The sequence below is a fragment of the Capricornis sumatraensis genome, chromosome 10 (genome assembly GCF_032405125.1).
Source record: "Capricornis sumatraensis isolate serow.1 chromosome 10, serow.2, whole genome shotgun sequence".
Classification (NCBI taxonomy): Eukaryota; Metazoa; Chordata; class Mammalia; order Artiodactyla; family Bovidae; genus Capricornis; species Capricornis sumatraensis.
In genome coordinates this window covers 89461603-89484005 of record NC_091078.1, presented here as the reverse complement: position 1 = coordinate 89484005, position 22403 = coordinate 89461603, and the positions used below count along the sequence as shown (strand labels likewise).

Below are 22403 nucleotides of genomic sequence, written 5' to 3'. Positions count from 1 at the left end.
AGTTATGGGTTGTAGAAATACATGGCTTGCTTTGAGAAATTCAGTGTGGCTGCAATGTTGGCTGTGTTGAGGCATGGTGGGAGATACCTCTAGAAATAGATTAGATCATGCTAAAGATGTTGGACTTGAGCTTATAAGAGAAGACAATGGAGGTCTTTAAGAAGTGGACCTATTCTAACTGTTTTTGGATGACGGATCTGATGCTAGGAGAATGGACCCGGAAGTTGTGAGAGTGCAGTGAGGCGTGACCAAGGCCTCAGCTGGGACAGTGGCATAGGAGATGAGCTGTGTGGGTGGGTTGGAGTGATGGAGGTATGGGGGCTGGCCCATCTACCGCCTCACGTCTCAGTAGCTTGTGGTGGGTTTGTTTTCCCCCATTGCGTATTATCAGTTGATAAAATGAGAGCTTTATAGACTTATCTTACACAGTACATAGATAGAATAAAAATGTTGAGCTAATGTATCAGTGATGATAAAGTATTTAATGATACATGGAATAAAGACCGATGTATTTTAGAGATGGAATTAAAATGTCTTGGTAATCTTCAAGAATAATCTTTTCCAAGATCAAGAAACAAGACCTCTTTTCTCAGTCTAAGGGAACTGAATATCAAAATCTTGTCAATAAAATGTTTCTCATTCAGCATTTGAATTTATTAGAGTCAATATCAGAAGATCAGTAAGTTGGATTCTGGTGCTAAATCAGGATATTTGTATATCTGAGAATTTGCAGTAGTTTAAAAATTTTTATTTTTCTGTTATATTACAATTTGTGGCAAGTACAATTTCTGGGGGTGTAACAGTTGCTAATGAAAGTAAATGTTCCCTAGGGCTAGTTGAAACAGTAACTTTTTCACTTTAAATGTTGAAGTTTGAAATATTACTTGGAGTTTTAATGGTAGCTTAAATTTCTAAACATAATTTAAGGTAGTTCATAAATATGCTAAACATAAATTATTCTTGAACTTTTCCAGAAATATTGACATTAAAGGAAGTGTTTCAGATTGCTAGTAATGGTAAGCTCTTATTACTTTGTACAGTTATTTCTTGCAATGATGCAAATGATGCATTTCTTTATCAACACAAACCTATAGCTAGATTTTATGTAATAATTGAAAAGAAATGAATCTAATTAAAAACTTAAGTGAATATTATTTAAATCTGTTGTTATTTAAGTTGCACTGTTTGTCCTAGTCCTAGAAGAAAAATTTTAAAGGAAGTTAAATCTTGTGGTTTGTTACCATCATGATACCTGAGAAGGTGGTATATATTTTTCCTTCCTATTTTCCTTTATATTTCACATTTTCTTTAATGAGTATTTGCTGTTTTTATACTAAAATTACTTTAAAAAAACTTTTAGTAGACTACTGTTTCCTTGAAATTAAATGTTGTTACCAATTTAATAAATAGAAACATACTTTAGGGTGTTTCTGTGTGGCTGCGAGGAATAAAAGGGTTCATTGATCACACAGTAGAGAATTCTTATTTTGTTTCAGTATATCTGTTGAAGGATGCACATGTGAAACCCATTAGAGAGAGCACTTAGAAGTTTTGCAAAGTATTATTGCATTGTTAATAGTCATTTCTGTTTTCCAGATCATGATGCTGCAATTAACAGATACAGCAGATTGTCCAAAAAAAGAGAAAATGACAAGGTTTGGTACATATTACTCCTTCAGTATCACGGTTAATGGGCTTCCCTGGTGGCTCAGTGGTTAAGAATCTGTGTGCCAGTGTAGGAGATGTGGGTTCAATCCCTGGTTCAGAAAGATCCCCTGAGAAGGAAATGGCAACCCACTCTGTTATCTTGCTTGGGAAATCGAATGGACAGAGGAGCCTGGTGGGCTGCAGTCCATGGGGTCACAAAGAGTTAGACACAACTTAGTAACTAAACAACAACAAATCACAATTAACAGCTGTTTCATTAGATGGTCTACTTTTTCTGGTTTAAAAATGGTTGCCAGCAGTAACTTCGTGCTGTATTACCCTTATTCTTTTCTGCAGTTATTTTAGAGCCTTTCTGTTGACTGTTAATTGTCAGATAATTAATAGTTGTCTTTTTAAACAAAATATTTTTCTGGTGATAGAATTTAATAAGTAAACATAACTATTCCAAAAGTGTAATTGATGCCCAGGTGTAACATCACCCCCTTTCTCTTTGTATTTTGATCACACTGCATTTGTTTTGTTATATATATGTATTCAAAAGTGTGTTCTGAGATACTGTGGTGGAAATGTTGAGCTGTTACATACTTAACTGAACGAAATTCTGCCATGAGGACCTCCTCCTTTACAGAGAATATGTATGTTATGTGTGGATGGATGGATGGATGAGTAGGCCTCCACTAGGTATTTGTGAGTGAGGTAGTCTGTGTGCCTGGGAATTGTATCTGCAGCCTCACCTGCATCTGCTGGTGGCGGCACAGTGAATTGTGGGAATCCACAGTTGGGTATGATTGACAGTGTAGCAGCCACTGTGACACAGAAAGGGGGTAGTTCTCTCACAATCAGTACACAGGCTTGCTTTCTTTGACTACTCAATTTGGAGCAGATATTAATAAAATATGTACATTTTAAGATCTACATTCATTTGTTATTTTGCCACAAGTAATTAAAGACTCTGAGGATGAATTTTATTTTACATTGCCTCTGGCTGTTACAGGTAATTTTTAAAAAATATCTCCACTAATTTACTTGAAAAATTTGTTGAGCACCTACTACATATTGGTGACTATGGGGAAACAGTGTGCACAGGCTCCACTTCTGTCTTCAGTGAGTGGATAATCCACATTTATTAAAGGCTTCCTGTATGAAGGCATGCGGCTAGAGCAGCTGCCAGAATACGGGATCAACATGGAGTTAAGTGCAGTAAAGAAGCCTTAACAAAATGATGGAAGAGCACAGACAGGGCAGCATATCCTTTGACTGGTAAGTTGGGAAAGGTTATACTTTTAGGCGGTGCCATTTGCACTGAAGATGAGCAGATATCAGTGGTTTGGGGTTAGGGGAGAGGGCATTTCTGGAAGAAAAACAGCCTCTGCAGAAGCACATGGTAGAGTCTGGAGAGTGTAAAAGTTAAGCGCACTGGCTCTGGAGTCACACTGCTTGGGGACTGATCTCAGCTCTGTGGCTTGTTTGCCTGAGGTCATACACTGGTTAGTTAATTTCCCTTTCCAAAAACTCAGTAGTGGTGAAGATGAAAGAGAATGCATACAGATTACCTGACTTTTAGCAATTATTATTATTTCTTGCAATAATTATGATAATAGAAAGGTAATCATTTCAGTACATCTGGAGCACAGGATGTATTGGGAGGAGGTATGACTAAACAGGAAGAAAGCAGTAGTTTGCGGCCAGGTTACTATGCTAATGACTGAAATACGTGTTATCAAGAGTAGGCAGCCGCCGAAGGATTTTAAGCAAATGAGTAACAACATGCAGTTGTGTTAACAGAAGTAAAAAATACTAATGGAAATATGAAGGGGACAAAGCTAGAGGGAATCCAATGAAAAGGTACTGGAATAGTTTGCAAAGGTATTAGAAGAGCCTCAGATGAGGTTGCTATTGAAAGAGGAGAGGAAGGAATACTTTCCAGAGATACTTCGTAAGTAGAATTGACAAGACTTATGGTAGGAAGAGGAACAAAAAATGAGTCCTGAAATTCTTGGATGATGGGATGGATCCAGGAGAAATTGAGAGAGCCAAGTAGAGGAACAAGTTTTATAGGGAGCATACTGTCTTCAGCTGTGTACATTTTCAGCACAAACACACAACTAAAGAACCCCCCTGGAGATCTGCTTCCGCTGACAACTGAGAGAACGAAGGGGAGGAGATATCAGCTGAGGAGTCATTGGTGTACTGGAATATTCTTGGTACTTGATTTGGTATTCTAAGGAAAGCAGGAAAAGAGAAGAGACAATATATTATGTAACAGGTGCTCCATGAGTATTTGTCTTCTGAGTACAACAAGGGACATGGTTTAAGTGTGGGTGAAGGAAAACAAATATAAGAAAAGAGGCACAGTAGGGGGAGAACCAGAGAACCAGGAGGAGAATGGTATGCTGTGAACTCAGAAAGGTCAAAGATTAATGGCTAAGCTAAACCCGGACTGTGTGCTTTTCCTCCAGGCTTTAGTTCAGTCACTATACCGTTCTCAGTTATTGGCAGAATTCTGCTTTTAATGTGCATTTTAAAAAGAAAGTGGTTGATAGTAAAACAGGGAAACTATCTTATCCAATATTCTGCAGGATTTTTATCTCAGAAAATAAGAAAGCTATGTACAATTGCTGGCAATGCACTTTTTCCCTTGGATAGTCTCTTCCCGTTGGCCACCACTAAAGGTAACTTAAAATCAAATAAATGATTGGATTTTTAATCTTTTCACTCAAAGGTGAAGTATGAAGTAACAGAAGATGTCTACACTTCGAGAAAAAAACAACACCAGACCATGATGCATTATTTTTGTGCGTTAAATACTCTTCAGTACAAAAAGAAAATAGCATTGTTAGAACCTCTTCTGGGATATATGCAAGCTCAGGTGAATACTGCACTGTGTTTTGGTTTGTAACTGTCCTGAGAACTTTCTTTTAAGTTAGATTTTTATGTTAAATGTAAAGATATTACAAACTAAGGTCAAATACTCATTTTTGTCTGTTTTTAAAGCATTTTTTAAAAATGTCGTCAGTGTGCTATCTTAAGGAAGTTAGAAGGGTTTTCCTTGCAAATGAAGATTTCAGATATTTTAGGGTAAATTATACACACTTACCTTGGATTTAGACCTTGTCCATCGCAGCTGAGGACAGCGAACAGAAAGCTAAAGCACTCCGGAGCTATTCCTATTGCTCAAGCTTCCAATCACTCTTGTTTTATAAGAAATCTGAAAGAGAATGGACATGCTTGAGTTTGTCTCATGTTCCTTGCATACCTCCTGAGTTAAATTGGATAAACTCCAAAGTATTCCAAGAGTGGTACATCAGGAAGGAGGCTAGAAAATTAAGTTTGAGTAACATAAAACAAAATGGCAGTGCTCTAAAAGGAAGAGTTTATGAAATTTGAATATTCTTTTGAAAATGAGTGCTTATTATTCCTCTGATATAAAACTTACTTATCTTTGTAGTAAACATGAAACAGTTTATCTGTGTGACTTACTTGAAATGTTTGAAAATGCCTTTTCTAATTTTAAAAACTTACTTACCATATGTATGTGTTACTTTGCATGGTGAAATTTAAATGTAGTCTCTTCAGTGACTCTGCTCAGTAAAAATCACTGTAAACTACAACCTGTTTTTACACAAATGGGAATAACCCTTTTTACTTAACTATGTATCTTGGCAATTGTGTATACGATTCACTCTAAGTATTTTGTTTGTGTGTGTGTGTTTCTGTTGTTGACCCTCCCACTCCCACACCCTCTTGCCCCAGATAAGTTTCTTTAAGATGGGTTCTGAAAATCTCAATGACCAACTGGAAGAATTCTTAACTAATATTGGAACGAGTGTACAGAAGTAAGTATTTTCTTCCTTAAAACTGAAAATGAAGTTATGAGAATAAGCTAACAGCTAAATACCATAATCTAAAAATAGTTAGCACTTAATTTCAGATGGGCTGTTTTCCCTGCCATGGGAGTGTTTCTTGAGTGGCTTGTGGATGTTTCTTGGTTTTCTCACCATCTCTTCCACAGCATTTGGACTCTGAATTTCATAACAGTGTCAAATCGGATGGTATTTTTATTGATTTGAAACTAGGTTTTGTGTCTGAATATAATAGGCACCTAATAGTAATTATCCATAAGTGAATTATCTTCACAATTATCTGAATTGTAGAGTATGGATGGGAGATTATTAAATAAATCTAGAGAGAGAAAAAGCAGTTCTAATCAGCTTCAAAATCCGAGCAGTCATGTGGTTAAACTGTGATATGGAGAGAGATGAAAATGATTACTGTTTAAAGGCACAGGACAGAGCAGTTTGAAAATTCCTCCAAAGTGAGTCATTCGGTGTGGATTCATTAGCTTTGGAATTTGGTATTGGTTTCAAAATATCTAAAGTTTCAAAACGTAAAGCTGCTTTATAGCATGCTACTGCTGTTCTTTAGGAAAACATACAGAACAGATATACAGATAAATGAGATTGGTGAGGTGTTCTTTGTTCTGGTTGGTAGTAAATAACCTCTTCTGTCTGTTAGTGTTCGCAGGGAAATGGACAGTGATGTAGAGACCATGCAGCAGACAATAGAGGACTTGGAAGTGGCCAGTGACCCCTTATATGTGCCTGACCCAGATCCCACAAAATTTCCTGTTCATCGAAACCTAACCCGAAAGGCTGGATACCTTAATGCTAGGAAGTAAGAAACCTATTGTTATTTTCATATATTGTGTATCAATTAAGGCAATAGCAAGTCAATATAATATATAATTGATATCTCCAAATTGTTTTTATTTTACTGAATATAGAATCTTTTTACTAATACCACAATTAGTATTTATGTCAACTTTTTGACTGATGAGGTACATGAGTAATTTTCAAAAGTAAAATTCTATTTAGATTTTTATCAAATGATTTAGAATTATTTTAAACAGGGAAACCAATTAGAGTTTAAATAAATGGCATAACAAGTAAATGTTATGATAATCATTATCATAATTTAAAATATATGTAATCGCACCATCAAGTCAAATGTTAGTTTTTACCTAAAGAAAGGATAAAGCAAGTTAACCCTCGAAGTAAAATAAATTTTGTTTTGAATTTATTCCCTTGAATGTTGGACTGTATTTTATGGAGCATCAATTATAGCTATAATTTGATCATTTCCAGTCTTGTTTTGGAAATATATACATGCACACTCACGCAAGGGGGTCAGCATATGTGAATTTATGACCGAAAAACTGATGTTTATGTTTTTTAGGCACCTTCATGCCGTTTTACCTGGCTTGTTATTAAAGAATAAATGTACTTTCTTCATTTAGTAAAACAGGCTTGGTGTCATCAACCTGGGACAGACAGTTTTACTTCACGCAGGGTGGAAACCTAATGAGTCAGGCCCGTGGCGACGTAGCAGGAGGCCTGGCCATGGACATAGACAACTGCTCCGTCATGGCTGTGGACTGTGAAGACAGGCGGTACTGTTTTCAGATCACTTCTTTCGACGGCAAAAAGTTAGTATGTTTCTCTACTATTAGAAAAAACCTGTCATATCTTAAACTACTGAAATGTAGGGTAATTCCTTTGCATTTGGACATTGTGTAGATCTTTTAGAATGATTATGTATCAGGATAATTTTCATTTTAATTTTGTAGAAATTAGTTGAATTTTCCTTTTGGACTTGCATAAATGATGTCTTAATATTTTGAGGCTGTCAAAGCAAGTTTATGTGGTAAAGACGTGTGATTTCATGTTAAGAGATTGGTCACTGAAAGTCCAGCATGGTGTCGGAAAGGCAGCACAAGTTAGTATAAAGAGTTTCAGCATGGGGTCAGAAAGTTTGAATTCTGGATCCACCAGCTACTTTATAGTCTTAGACAAGTTACCTAACCTCTCTAAGCTTCATTTTTCTACTTGTAAAATGAGGGGAGGGAGGGTCTTCATTTCTATTTTATAAATTGATATGAAGACTAGAAATCTAACATATGTAATGTGCCCAGTGTGTAGTAGGTGCTAACGGTAATATTTTTAAATGTTAATCATATATTTCTGATCATATTAGTTATTTAGGCCATTAATATTTATATGCCATGTTAAAAATTTCTATTACCTTTGCATTAAACAAGAATTCCATAAAATAGCTTTAAAAACAAATTTTTGAGAAGCACAGAAAAAATATAAAAGGGAGTATGAAAAAAAGTTATAACCTCACTAACCAGAAGCAACAATTAACTTTTTGGCTATTGCCTTACAGTTTTTATATTTTATTCTAAGTACATTTTTTAAATAGTTAAGAAAATACTGAATGTTTATTTCATAGTCCTTCTGTAAATATGTAATGGATGTCAATTACTGTGTGCCACTTATGACACCAGATGTTGGGAGTCCCTGTGTTCATTTGTCCAAATTACCAAACTGTTAATGTTACTGGATGTATTTACATTTTTATATTTTCAGTTTTCTGCTAGTGCTTAACATGATTTTCCATTTCATATTCCCAGTGTGATGCAAAATTAACAAAAACAATTTTTTTTCCTAACTCTTAAAATATTAACCTTTATAGATGAACCTAGCACCTATAATACAGAGTGAGGTAAGCCAGAAAGTGAAAGACAAATATTGTATATTAATGCATGCACGTGGAATATAGAAAGATGGTACTGGTGAACCTGCAGGGCAGCAATGGCAACGCAACATAGAGAACAGACTTGTGGGCACAGTGGAGGAAGGAGAGGGTGGCATCAATTGCGAGAATAGCGTGGAAACATACATTCAGTTCAGTTCAGTTCAGTTGCTCAGTTGTGTCCGACTCTTTGCAACCCCATGAACTGCAGCACGCCAGGCCTCCCTGTCCATCACCACCTCCTGGAGTTCACCCAAACCCATGTCCATTGTGTTGGTGATGCCATCCAGCCATCTCATTCTCTGTTGTCCCCTTCTCCTCCTGCCCTCAATCTTTCCCAGCATCAGGGTCTTTTCAAATGAGTCAGCTCTTCGCATCAGGTGGCCAAAGTATTGTAGTTTCAGCTTCAACATCAGTCCTTCCAATGAATACCCAGGACTGATCTCCTTTAGGATGGGCCTGGTTGGACCTCCTTGCAGTCCAAGGGATTCTCAAGAATCTTCTCCAATACCACAGTTCAAAAGCATCAATTCTTCGGCACTCAGCTTCTTTATAGTACAACTGTCACAACCATACATGACTACTGGAAAAACCATAGCCTTGACTAGATGGACCTTTGTTGGCAAAGTAATGTCTCCGCTTTGAATATGCTGTCTAGGTTGGTCACAACTTTCCTTCCAAGGAGCAAGTATCTTTTAATTTCATGGCTGCACTCACCATCTGCAGTGATTTTGGAGCCCAGAAAAATAAAGTCAGCCACTGTTTCCCCATCTATTTGCCATGAAGTGATGGGACCAGATGCCATGATCTTAGTTTTCTGAATGTTGAACTTTAAGCCAACTTTTCACTCTCCTCTTTCACTTTCATCAAGAGGCTCTTTAGTTCTTCTTCACTTTCTGCCATAAGGGTGGTGTCATCTGCATATCTGAGGTTATTGATATTTCTCCTGGCAATCTTGATTCTAGCTGGTGCTTCCTGCAGTCCAGCGTTTCTCATGATGTACTCTGCATATTAGTTAAATAACATATACATTACCATATGTAAAATAGATAGCCAGTAGGAATTTGTGACACAGGGAGCTCAACCCCAGTGCTCTGTGACAATCTAGAGGGATGGGATGGGGTGGTGGAAGATAGAAGGGAGGTACAGGAGGGAGGGGACATATGTATATCTGAGGCTGATTCATGTTGATATATATGGCAGAGGCCAACACAATATTGTAAAGCAGTTATCCTCCAAAAAAAGAGAAGAAAATATAAACCTACATCTCCTTATGTTAGTGATTAATATATTGAAAAGTTTTACTTAAAAATATTCAAGGAAAAATAGTAAATAATGAAGTAAAATTAGTGTTTTCTATTAAGACCACTGATTTATATTTGAAATACATGTGGTGAGTGTCAGAAAGTTAAAATGCATTGTCTTAGTGTCAGTGTCTCTTTTCTATAGTCTGCCTTCTGAAAACCAGCACATTTCTTTTTTGGTACCTCTTGGCAGAGACAGACCAAGTGAAGAGTTGTTAAAATCTAAGTCCTGATACCTCTGGTAGTTAGTCTCCTTCGTTACATGTTTTCTGTTGTGTTTTGTTTTTTGATACTGATTGGTTTTATGTGTATCTTTAAAGGTAAACATTTCTCATTCATGTTAAAAGTACTTTAGAAAAAAGTTGAATGTCAGACTTTTGGGGTTGTTTTTTTTTTCAGGTCTTCAATTTTGCAAGCAGAGAGTAAAAAAGACCATGAAGAGGTAAAATTTTATCTATTCATATTTAATTTCTTTATCATCACCTTAAGCTATTTTTCCGATGATAAGATATATTGATGTGTTCATTTTAGATATTTGGGAAATCATGGTTAATTTTTTCATAAAAGTCAGTTGTCCCTTAAGCAACATTCTTAAGTTTCACATGGAATTTTATAAGTGGACCTATAAGTAGAGAGCTTAGAGATCACTGCTTGCTGTCCTTTTAGAAGCTCAGATTCAGAAATAGCCTTGTGACTGCTGCTTTCTGGCAGGCTGTTAGTATCATGAGGCTAGAGTTTAGTTTATTCCCTTCTCTTACTAACCCTCTGAGACAGTATTCGCTGCATTAAGAACATAGTAGCAGCAGATGTAGCATGGCAGTAAGCAACTAAAGTTTAAAGCCTTGGGGAAATGAAAGAAAGAAAAACAGAAATGTGGGAGTGTTTATTCTTCCTCATGACTCTCTTTGTTTTTGGCCCCACTTTTACTTGTAGTACACCAAATATGGAAGGTGAGTTACTACTAAGAACTAACAGGTGAAAACCTGTGTCTTGAGCAATCTTCAGTGAAAATATACTCTTAAGTTGATTCTGAGCCATTTTATCTGCTATTATATAATTGTCTTGGTAGAAGACAATGTTGGAAATTATGTAGAGATCAACTTTTATTTACTTCTTATAGAAAAGAGTAGGTATTAAAACCTGCTTTTGGTCTCTGAGGAATACAGAAATACGTCTGCTCTTTGCAGGGTTTTTACCAAACATAATAAATATTAGGTTAGTTTTGTGAGGCTCCTCAGGCACCAGAATCCTTGAGAGTGAAGCAGAGGATGTGGGGCAATGAGTGTTTTCTGTGTTATTTATAAACCTGAAAGGGAAATATGTAAAATACATTCACAAGGAATATATTTAGCTCTAACTTTTTTGCATTGGTATTCATCATGATATCTGAGTCCAGACTGTTTTATTTGGTTGGGATTAGAGGAGGATGTGATATTAAAAAAGATAAATACAGACTATTAAGTTATAATTTAATATGATGGCTATATTTTTAATGAAATAAATGTGGGATTTAAAAATAACAAATCTCTTCAGTGTTCTGTTATACCTTCAAGTATTATACATATATATGCTTTTGTATATAGGAAGGTATCTTATAAGAAAGATTATATGTTACTTCTACTGAAACTTCTATGTTAGTTAAATATTGAATACTCTCTTTTAGAAGGGAAGCGCTATAGAAAAAAATACTAATCATATTTTTCTGTTTTTTCCGCTTGCAGTGGATCTGTACAATAAATAACATATCTAAACAAATATATTTAAGTGAAAACCCAGAGGTAATATTTTTATTTTATGGTATCCAGATGTGGCAAAATTTAGTAATTCAGTGGCTTATATGGCTTTTCCTGCATTTTCTCAAGTTCTGTGATCTTTTAACTTGCTCCTGAATGCTTTATAATGATCTTATGAATTTAAAAAAATCAGTGCTAACTGTAGTGGGGTCTTTTGCTTTCACTAACTTGATCTCCTGCCAATCTAGATTTTTCTTTCTGTTATGTCCCTTGGAAACAACAAAAAATTAAAATACAAATTAGATGACTTGTTAATATCTAGGGAATATAAAGCGAATACAGAGTTTGGATTTGAATAATTCAGACTTACTGTACTTTTATCAGAAGTCAAAGTTTTAATATTTTTGAGATTATCCAGAATTATTTATATTAATGAGAGAAGAAATATTTAATCACTTTGTGATAGTGTCTTCATATTTTTGCCTAACTATAAGACACAGAAGTACAAAAATGTTTTGTGATTATTTTTTCTAGTGTACATACTGTTTTATTTAGCTCGTGTTTTAAATAAGTTTTAAATTATTTAATAAATTTTAAAATATTTTTATGGAAACTTTTTTCAAAACTGGCCTGAAAATATCCATATTAACTTTATCAGTAAATACACAGATATTTCTGAGCATAAATACATTCTGTAAAATTTTCTAAATTTCAGCATCATAGTCATATACTTAATATTTTGTGATTATTTCTTACTTTTTTAAAATTTCTATACTTAGCAAGTTTGACTGCACATATGCTAGGCACTGTACTAGGTGCTAGCAATACAAACCTTAATCTAAAAAATCTGGGCGTTAAAAATTTAAAGAAAAAACAATATTTCCTATTATGTATATTAGTAGGAAAAAATCAAGTTTTTCCCTTAGATTTATAGGAAGTAAGAGGAAACTTAAGTTATAATGTTGTGAAGTTAATTATATATCTTAATACTAAGGCTAGAAAATGTGGAACTACTTTAGTAATTTTTACAAAAGTACAATTTAAGTTTACAATTTAAGTATAACTCAAGACTACTCTGAGAATTCAGAGTTATATTTAAACTGTTGGTTTTCTTGCTTTACTAATTAGTCCTTTTTTTAAAAAATAGGAAATTGCTGCACGAGTAAATCAGTCAGCTTTGGAAGCTGTCACTCCTTCCCCATCTTTCCAGCAGAGGCACGAGAGCCTGAGGCCGGCAGGGTGAGTTACCAGACTATAGGTTATTTAAAGAACTATATGGGCTATTGAAAGTGTTAGCAAACACTTGGATTTTAGCAGTGCTAGTTACATTAGTACAGAATAGTTCTAGAAAATGTACTTTCAAATTGGTGAATTCACCAGCAAGAGCACTAAATAAATAAGGATTCCAAATTTCCTTAGTGTTTATCCCTAGGTTAAAGTGATTTATGTTTCTGAATTTAGTAATTCGAAAGAAATCTTTTGATAAAGTAGCTGTGATTTGGGGTTGTATTTATTAAAATTTGTTCTTCTTATCACTTTATAAAATTATATATTTTTTCTCATGGTTTCAGTGTTTAATTTGCAAGAAAAAACTAAATGCAATGCCTTCTTGTTTTCTTCTCTGCTTAGACAATCTCGGCCACCCACAGCTCGAACCAGCAGTTCAGGATCCTTAGGATCTGAGTCCACAAATTTGGCTGCCCTCTCTCTAGATTCTCTTGTTGCCCCAGATACCCCTATACAGTTTGACATCATTTCTCCTGTGTGTGAAGATCAGTCTGGCCAGGCAAAAGCCTCTGGCCAGGGAGGCAGGTGAGTGATAGGTCTGTAAAGCTGTAAGGCTTATGAGTCCAGTTCTACAGTTGAGAGCCATCTCTCACATATCTTGTGCATCAGCTATGTTTTTCTTTCTGTAATTACCTAACAGAATTTTGATAGTTGAAGAGGAATCATGAAGGCTTTTCTCTGTTTTTGCCTCAGTTAAATGAGTTCAGATAATTTAGTTTTAGAAATATTCAATTCTGAATGGTTTTATCAGATCTACTTCTAAGGTATTTACTCTTAAAATTACAGAAGAAAGGTGACAGTCCTGTGACAATAAAGTTGATATCATGACAATATTTTAATATATAAGAGTAATATATATGTGCCATAGATTTATTGGAAAATGTTATCTTGTGTTAGAATAAGAAATCTCCAGCAAGGTACTAAGACATTGTCATGCTATGAATTATTAATGAATTATCTTTATTTATATAATGATAAATCCTTATCAAAGTCATTAAAATTTTTCTTTGATTATGGATGAGGGAAATATGGCTTAAGGCAAATCATTTATTAAGTAGGTTGGACACTTAATAAGTTGATAATGTAGTAACTGGGTATACATGAGTGAGGCAAAGAAAGAATAATTTACATTTGATCATAGGAAAATACTTAGCATTTGATATAATAGGTCAGATACATATTAGGGAGGTCATGTTATCTGAAAGCCAGTGTTATCTTAGAACCACTTAGCTCTCTGTTTGCTTATAAATCCTACTTTGGATTGTACTTTTCTTCCTTTATTGTGGGTGTGTCATGAGCCAAGCACACTTAGGAAAGAAGTTGCTTCCATCTCTGGTTAGTTGTTCTTCTTGCATTCTGTTACGTGTGTCTTGAGAAATCAGGTCTAATTCTAGAAAATGTTCAAATTATTGTAGTTAATTTGCGTCACATACTTAGAGGACCTAAAAGGTTTTTTGTTTTTTTTTTTCCCCACAATCCAAGGAAATTCCTTACATTTTTCTCATATAACTAAAGTTGAAGCTAAATCAGCCATTTCTCTGTCCTAGTTTATTTAAATTCAGGAACTTTTGCAACATAGTTTATTATGATGTTGATTTTTGTATGTTTGTGGCTAAACATCCTATCTGTCTACATTTTCTGAGATATAGCAACTTTGAGTTCAGCCTATTAGTGTGAGGGCAGGGGCCTTCGTAACAAGTAAGTTGGTCATCAGTAGTGTTCCTTAACAGGAAGGGGTATTTTTGAGCTTTAAAAAAATGTGTGTACAAGGTTTTCTGACTTTTAGTTTTTAATTCTGGGTTCAGTGATTGAGACTGGTTCCCTGTGGCTCATGGTGACTGACCACTGGATCATAATTTTTTAAAATACTTTTCAGGCGTACAAATCCATTTGGAGAATCTGGAGGAGGTACAAAGTCTGAAACTGAAGGTAAAATAAGTGTCGTGTTCTTATATTTCAGAGATTCTCAGAGCAGTAAACTGAGAGAAGAATTTGTTGTTTACATTTGTTCTGCTGTGTGTTTTAACCGTATCTTTCCTTCAGTTTTTTCTTTTTACTCCTAGTGCACTTAAAGCAACAGAACTTACTCAGACTTAAGATTTTGTTATTCACACAAAATTATAGAATCTCATACTTTTGACCTCATAGTCAGATTCTCATTGTATAAGATATCCTTTGACCTTCCTAACAGCTGTTTTCTTCTGGTTCTGGAGCATAATTTTTTTTTTTTTCTTTTTCCCATACTTATTTACTTTGATATAATTTCAAACTAACAGTAAAGCTGTCAGAATAGTAAAAGGAATTCTTTTAACTCAGAACCACCAGTTGCTGAAGCATAATCTTTTGCTGTTGGAATTTGAGATCTTACTTTTTCTGTAACATGAACACTGTAGTTAGGAGTTATTTCTGAGTGCTTCTGCTAGAGTGACTATTTCACTGGAAAACCTAAAGAGGGCAGTGTATTTAATTCCGTAGGAAAAGAAATGTGGGATTTAAAATTATATAATGTACCTTGTTTTGTTGTAGAGTCTATTCTTCATCAGTTGTTTATTGTCCGATTCCTTGGTTCTATGGAGGTGAAATCAGATGACAATCCAGATGTTGTTTATGAAACAATGCGCCAAATTTTAGCTGCCCGGGCCATCCATAACATCTTTCGTATGACAGAATCACATTTATTAGTCACTTGTGATTGTTTAAAGTAAGTAGTAACCTGTCCCTCAAAAAACTGTGGGAAAAAATATTTATATAATTGTAGCGTAATTAACATTTTTTTCCCTAAATTTTATTTATTATTATAGGTTAATTGATCCACAGACACAAGTTACAAGGCTCACGGTGAGTTCTGCATGTTTAAAGCTTTAAGTCTCTTTGTACATATACACATCTTACACATCTGATAATCCTGACTGAATATTTGGATAGGGAAGCATGAATTATGATTGATTTTTAGGTGGCTATAATTGAGTTTATGGCCATCTCTCCAAAAAAAGTTGTAACATCCCATGTAGTTGAAAGAATCAGTGCAGTCTGGTGTGATATTTAGTATTCATATTTATCTGTCAGTTAGGGAGCATATAGCATACACTAAAGAACGTAGCTCAAATAGTGAAGCGTCTGCCTACAGTGCGGGAGACCCTGGTTTGATTCCTGGATCAGGAAGATCCCTTGGTCAGAAAGATCCCCCGAGAAGGAACTGGCAACCCACTCCAGTATCCTTGCCTGGAAAATCCCATGGACAGAGCAGCCTAGTGGGCTACAGTCCATGGGGTCACAAAGAGTTGGACACGACTGAGTGACTAACAAAGAAACTAACAAATTAAGGAATTAAAAGGCCAACATGGTTGAGTTTATTTTATAATTATCTATTTTGAAATAGCTGCAGGTGTGTGCTTGTTTAATCATTTAATAACAGAGATCATATTTGTTACTGAATTTGACTTTGTAAAATGTGTTAATGACTAATAAATTCAGTATTCAACAACCTTTTAATGTTCCTGGCAATCCAAACCAAATGTGAGATTGTTTGTTCTTGGATTACCATTCCGTTAAGAAAAATGATTGATTCTAATGTTCTGTTTATGTTATTTAATAACTAAGTACATGCGTTTGTCATATATAAAAGCGCTGTTACAATGATCTGAAAAAATCTCACGTTTGCTTCTGATGTTTTCTGTGCAGTTTCCATTACCCAGTGTAGTTCTGTATGCTACACATCAGGAAAATAAGAGGCTTTTTGGATTTGTTCTTCGGACATCAGGAGGGAGAAGTGAAAGTAACTTGTCCTCAGTCTGTTACATATTTGAATCAAACAATGAGGGTGAAAAGGTACCGTGGCTTTTCAAAATGTGTTTCTATTGTAAAATATGTGTCAAAGTTCTTACTAAGATTTCTGGATAAAACTCCCAAACTTTGTCTAGTCCAACTGAGTTGCTTCACCAAAGCCTATTGTTTTGAAGAAAGCTGAGCTGATGGGTTAGGCTATCTGACTCCACAGACCTGTGTCTTCCTGGCCATTGAGAGCTGGTGCAATCTTCTGGCTTCATTAACTTGTCTTGGGAATGCAAAATATTCCCATAATCAGCCATTTCCAAATATCTCCAGCTTAGAATAGCAGCAGTAGCTGCTTGCTTTGTTCTTTGCAGCTTTACCATCTTAGTGATGAATCTGAGATAACAAGAAGTGAGGGACTTGAAAGATGTGAGAGCCAGTGGTAGAAGCTCACAGACTGAAGAAAATACACAGAGGCTTGGTTTTGGGGCTGGAACATTCTTAAATCAACTTTTGTTTGAAAAAGTATATTATAATGAGTTATGAAACTAGTTACATCAGCCATTTGGATACTTGAAATTATCACCTTGATGTATGAACTGTCTGAGTTTTTCTTACTTTTCCCCCCTTTAGATTTGTGATTCTGTTGGATTGGCAAAACAGATAGCATTGCATGCAGAATTGGTAAGAATCTAAGATACTTAATTGTCCAAGAGTATTAACTCAAGTAATCTAAGAGCTTTTATATTAACAAGTAAATAAAAATGATTTTGCTATACAAAGTTAACAATAGATGCTATTGCTGATATATAGCATTTAGAATTTGGATAAATGGCTAACATTAGGATGTAAATTTTTGGTGTGCTTTCTCATATAAATGCAGATAATAATTTGAAAAGGTTACAAAGGTAATATTAATTGAAAAGGTAGTTATTTCATATTTAATTCATCAGTTGTATTCATCTATTCCTCAGGATCGCAGGGCATCAGAAAAACAAAAAGAAATAGAGAGAGTAAAAGAGAAGCAACAGAAAGAACTCAGTAAACAAAAACAAATTGAGAAGGTATGCAGTCCTAATGTCTCGATCTTCTCTGACCAGATATGATGTTTACACAGAGTTTCCTTAATTCAGCACTGTGACTTTCATTTTGGAATGTTCAAGTGAAGGTTCCATTTCCATTCGCTTAGCTACCTCATAAACAGATGATTCACAGCATAGCAGAAAAGGATGACATTTGTCTTCTTGGCTTCACTGCTCGGCTTGTGGGATCTTAGTTCCCCCACCATGAATGAACCCGGGCCCTCAGCTGTGAGAGCGCAGAATCCCAACCACTGGACCACCAGGGAATTCCTGACATCTGTCTTCTGATACAGTGTTTACATTATAGTTACATTGACATGTAGTGTGACTTGTTGTTCAGTCGCTAAGTCATGTCCCACTCTGCAGCCTCACAGACTGCAGCATGCCTGGTTTTCCTGTCCTTCACTATCTCCCGGAGTTTGCTCAAATTCATGTCCATTAAGTCAGTGGCGCCATCCAACCATCTCATCCTCTGTCACCCTCTTCTAGTGTGACTTGCTATTTAGCAAACAAACTAATATTCCAGTGAAGGTTGGAAGGTTGTCTCCTCAAAACAGGTCTTTTGAGAGGAGATATGTATGGCTTTCATCAGTGGTAGTTAAGTAGGTATGTCTGTATATACTTTCTCTAGTTTATAGTGAGAGCTAATAATGGCCTGAATGTAAGCTGTTAACCGTAAAAATGCAGATGATGAAATGTTGACTTTGATAGGATTTCTAGAACAGTGTCAAAATATACTTCAGTGTTAACATTGGTTTGTGTAGTCTTTGTTTTCAGTGAGTTGCCAGAATTATGCATACATATTTATGACAGACATATGGAAGTTACTCTCAAGTATGTAATGCTTAGTTTTCCATTTGATTGCATATAAATTAACTCAGTTTCTTTTCTGTCTTTTCCAATAGGACTTAGAAGAACAAAGTCGGTTGATAGCTGCTTCCAGTAGACCAAACCAAGCCAGTAGCGAGGGGCAGTTTGTTGTCCTTAGCAGTAGCCAGTCAGAAGAGAGTGATTTGGGAGAAGAAGGAAAGAAGAGAGAGTCAGAAGCATAAACTTCTCCTTGCTTTTTGGTTGATATTTCTCCCCCCTTGGAATTTGTTGACAATTTCTGTGGTAAAATGGCACAAGGTAACAACAATGTTGAACTATCAAGGAGACTAAAATTTGTATTTGCTTGTTTAACTTCATTTTTTAAACTAATATTGACCTTGATAACTTAGGTTTGCATTGATTCTTTTTTTTTTCCCTTAGAAATAATATACTATGCAGTAACTTTAAATTCCACATGTCTGAAAGAAACCTGTTCATATCCCTGAAGTAGATTGCTGAGGGATTACAGTTGCTTAAGCCTTTTCTTCCTCCCAATTGTGAACTTATTACCTTGCATTGTAATTGGCTATGACCATAAGAAATCATTTATTCTTCAGCTTCAGATATTCCTGGATATGCTCCCTCTCTTTCATTAGGAACATTTTGCTGGCAGTGAGGAAGCTTTTGACTGAATAGGTTTAAAATCCTTGCATAGAAAAATTTTCAAGTTTGCCAATATTTTAACAATGTTAAATGTGCAATAGGACTTTCACAAAATAGAGGTTTTAGACTTAAAGTTTCACATTGTGGCAGGTGGTACTGTAGATTTCAGGGCGCTTTCTTGGATTGCTCGCATTTCTCTGATGTACAGCTGATGCCAGTGGGAAAGAAGCTTAAGTGTCTTCATTTCAAGATTGCTACAGCCCTTGGCATTTATTATCATATTCTTAGTTCTCAGGTTGGGACTTGAATTATTGCTGCAGAGCAGTAATGGTTAAAATAAGATTTTGGAATTTAGTAAAAGGGAATTTTTTTTTTGTTCAAATAAGTTTTAGATTAGGATTTAACATGTAAAGATTGTTACAGGATAAATACATTGTATTTTCTGCATTGTGTGAAATAATTTTTATTGAAAATCAAGGGACATTTAGAAAGAAGTTCTATAGCAATTATGTTTCCTGCTTAAAGTAAAAATTCCTAGAATTTAGTTTAAAAATGTAATCTTTTAAATTTCAGACTGATACTCACAGTATTTTCATAATTCCATGTTTTTATAAAATGCTGATCACCACTTTATATCCGTGTAGGCAAATAATATGTGAGCAGAGAATAATTTGCACTAATTATTGTAAATACTTATCCTCTTTAAATGAGTGTAGTAAAAGGTCTAATTCCATGAAAGCCTGAAAAGCAACTGAGTGCTTGGTTGAGGAGAGTCAACCCAGGAAGGATTTTAACCTGGTGCCAAGGTTAAAATGACACTTCTCTACTGCCTAACTCTATGACAGAACTTGATTTTTTTTTTTAACTTGGATTTTTAACATTGCTGATAGAAATTATATTCCTGTGTTTCACATGTAAAAGTACATATAGCCACGTTAAATATATTGAATAAAATATTTTACATAGTCATATATTTAAAATTTTCAAAAGATTAGCCACTAATTTTACAAGGAAAAAAGCCTTTTGTTATTTGACATGTAGTTTTTTCTTCTTAGTTCTGATTTAGAAATGGCATATAGTTCTCAGCTGTTTTACAATGTATATACACTGTTTTCTCTAGGAATGGAATAGATAATTATATATAGGATTGTGGTGTTTTTTTTAGCCGTGTACCAAATGGGAATAATGATTACTTAATAATCATTATTTTGAAGCCTTATGTTACCAAAACATGCAGTAAAAAGTAGAAATTTATGGAATACTTTTTGAAAAGAGTTCATTTTGTCCTTGCTAAAGGGAATGCTTTCACAGTAGTCTGTGCATCATTCCTTTTTGTAGAAATTGAAATTTCTTCTGTGATCAGCATTCGGTTAGCCATGGCATATCCTGCTTTTAAGACCATTTTGAGGATTAGTAAGCTTTTTGTCTCAGTAAGTCTTTTGTTTATACTACAAGGTCGCCACCTCACTTAGTTCAGGTGTAACTTGTCAGCCACCATGCAAGGAAGGTGGTCAGCATTAGGAGACAGTGTGAACCAGGCTGGTGCTTTGCATGGTAGCAACGCGTTCCCCTTGGTGAGCGCTCTCGGTCAAAATGTAGATGAAAGGTAAAGGTACTGAGACTTAGGGATGCTGGACAAACCTGTGGCTTTTCTTAAGTCATATCTTGTTAGGAATTTCTACAATAACACGCTCATGCACATAGGTCAGACCAGAGCGCATTCCAGTGCCAATTAGAAGTCATGTGTGGGCTTAACAATGTTAGGTGATTCAACTTCTGTTTCGTTACTGTAGAACCATGTGAACTATTTCCATTATGGCAGATACTTAAGCATCAACTTCAATAAATTCTATGTTTTGTTTAAAGAAGGCTCCCCATGGATTTCTGCATAACATTCAAGCTGATCTTTGTTCCCCTTTGAAATCCCTTCAAGCTTTTGGATGCTCTGGTGGTAACGGCATTAGATTTTGGGATATCTTTCTCAGATTCAAACTTGCATTTAATGGTTTTTAGACATTAACAAAACGGATTCTTTAAAAGGAAAGAAATTAAGTCTACCTAATACTGCGAAGCACTCTGCTCCCTGTGTCAATAGTACTTTTATAACTATGGTAATGAAGTCAATAGATAGCAAACTAATTATTCCTTCCCCCTTGTAAAATTGAGAAAACTTGCTAACAAGGAACCAGAACTGTTATCTTGAACATAGTCCCCAGTCTAGTTTTTGCCATGACTATAATGATTATAGTCACGTGTTTAATTTCAATTTCCTTGTGTTTAATTTCAAAAGAATTCTGATTCCACAGTATAGAGGTTGTAAATTTATGTTACTTTTATGCTTGAGAAAAGGATATTAGGGTGTTCATACCATTCTATGTCACATGTAATCATGTATAGTAAAGGCATCTGAGTTCCTTTTGAGTTATATATAGGAACTGCAAGTATTTGAGTTGAATCCTCTTATACATGCTGACAGTCTAAGAGCCTATGTTTTGCAAAATCTGTCACCCAAATTAATAAAATGAAAATATTAACATTGACTTTGATAACAATGTCCCAAGCATTCAAACTGTACTTTAAATATTCAAACACACGGATTGTAGCAAGCAAGTCTTTGACTTTATTTTTAGCAAGTTTGGCTTACTCTTCTTTCATGAGATTATTTTTTCTTCCATAGTAATTAATAATACATAGAAAATTGAAACTGGAACTATATTATACTTTTTAACTAATCTCTTGTGGCTGTACTCATATGTAATTTACTTAGGTTAATATGAGAACCGGGGAGTAAGTTATAACTAATGTGCAAAACTGCTTTGTATATTTGGTGATTTTGTAATGTAAGTGAATTGGTTAATTCTTATTTCACTGATACTATTAATCATGTATATGCAATTACAAATTATGCTACATTTCTCTTTAGAATTAAATTTGAAGGACCTGACTTTATGTAATGGTGGTATACATGTGGAGTGGAAAACTTATTTTTTCATTATGTCAAAATAAGTATTCCTGATAAGGCTTCAGGAAATATGCTGTTAGGAGATTTTTAATGTATAATAAAGTCCATGATTTTTTATAGTCTTTTTTGTATGAAATATCTGGTATATACTCTGAATTTTATTGCTCCAAGTAATTTCAAATGATGCTTATAAAACAAATGGACTTTTTCTTAATCTTTTATGATACTATTACACATCTAACTCTATTGCAATCCCATAACAACTAAAATGTGGCGGGGGAATGTCACTCATGAGGAAATAGTACTAATTCATATCTAGTGACTTTTTTCCTTTTAGAAAAATTAAGGGGCTTTTCAGTAATTACCCTAGACATGTTACAGTGTATACTTGCTGTGCTCGGTCCTAGTCAAAGGAATTCCTATAGTTTAACGGACCAGGTTATTGTGTATGCCAGCTTACGTGGGTTGGGCCTGTAGTTGTAATACTAATGAATATATATCCGCTGTGCTCTCTGTGGTTCCCTATAAC

At 35.0% G+C, this 22403-nt stretch overlaps 1 protein-coding gene across 1 annotated transcript in view; it reads left to right on the top strand.

The window, feature by feature from the left end:
• Positions 1–21895, top strand: part of APPL1 (adaptor protein, phosphotyrosine interacting with PH domain and leucine zipper 1) — a 32833-nt gene extending 10938 nt beyond the window's left edge. Inside the window, exons 6-22 of the mRNA XM_068983189.1 lie at positions 975–1016; positions 1597–1655; positions 4391–4537; positions 5422–5504; positions 6184–6342; positions 6965–7153; positions 9966–10008; positions 11288–11344; positions 12447–12538; positions 12929–13111; positions 14463–14515; positions 15113–15287; positions 15388–15424; positions 16268–16414; positions 16991–17041; positions 17332–17421; positions 18345–21895. Of these exons, the coding sequence (XP_068839290.1) occupies positions 975–1016; positions 1597–1655; positions 4391–4537; positions 5422–5504; positions 6184–6342; positions 6965–7153; positions 9966–10008; positions 11288–11344; positions 12447–12538; positions 12929–13111; positions 14463–14515; positions 15113–15287; positions 15388–15424; positions 16268–16414; positions 16991–17041; positions 17332–17421; positions 18345–18491 (1754 nt within the window). The 3' untranslated portion in view covers positions 18492–21895. The remainder of the gene's footprint in view (positions 1–974; positions 1017–1596; positions 1656–4390; positions 4538–5421; positions 5505–6183; positions 6343–6964; positions 7154–9965; positions 10009–11287; positions 11345–12446; positions 12539–12928; positions 13112–14462; positions 14516–15112; positions 15288–15387; positions 15425–16267; positions 16415–16990; positions 17042–17331; positions 17422–18344) is intronic.
• Positions 21896–22403: the final 508 nt, after the last annotated feature.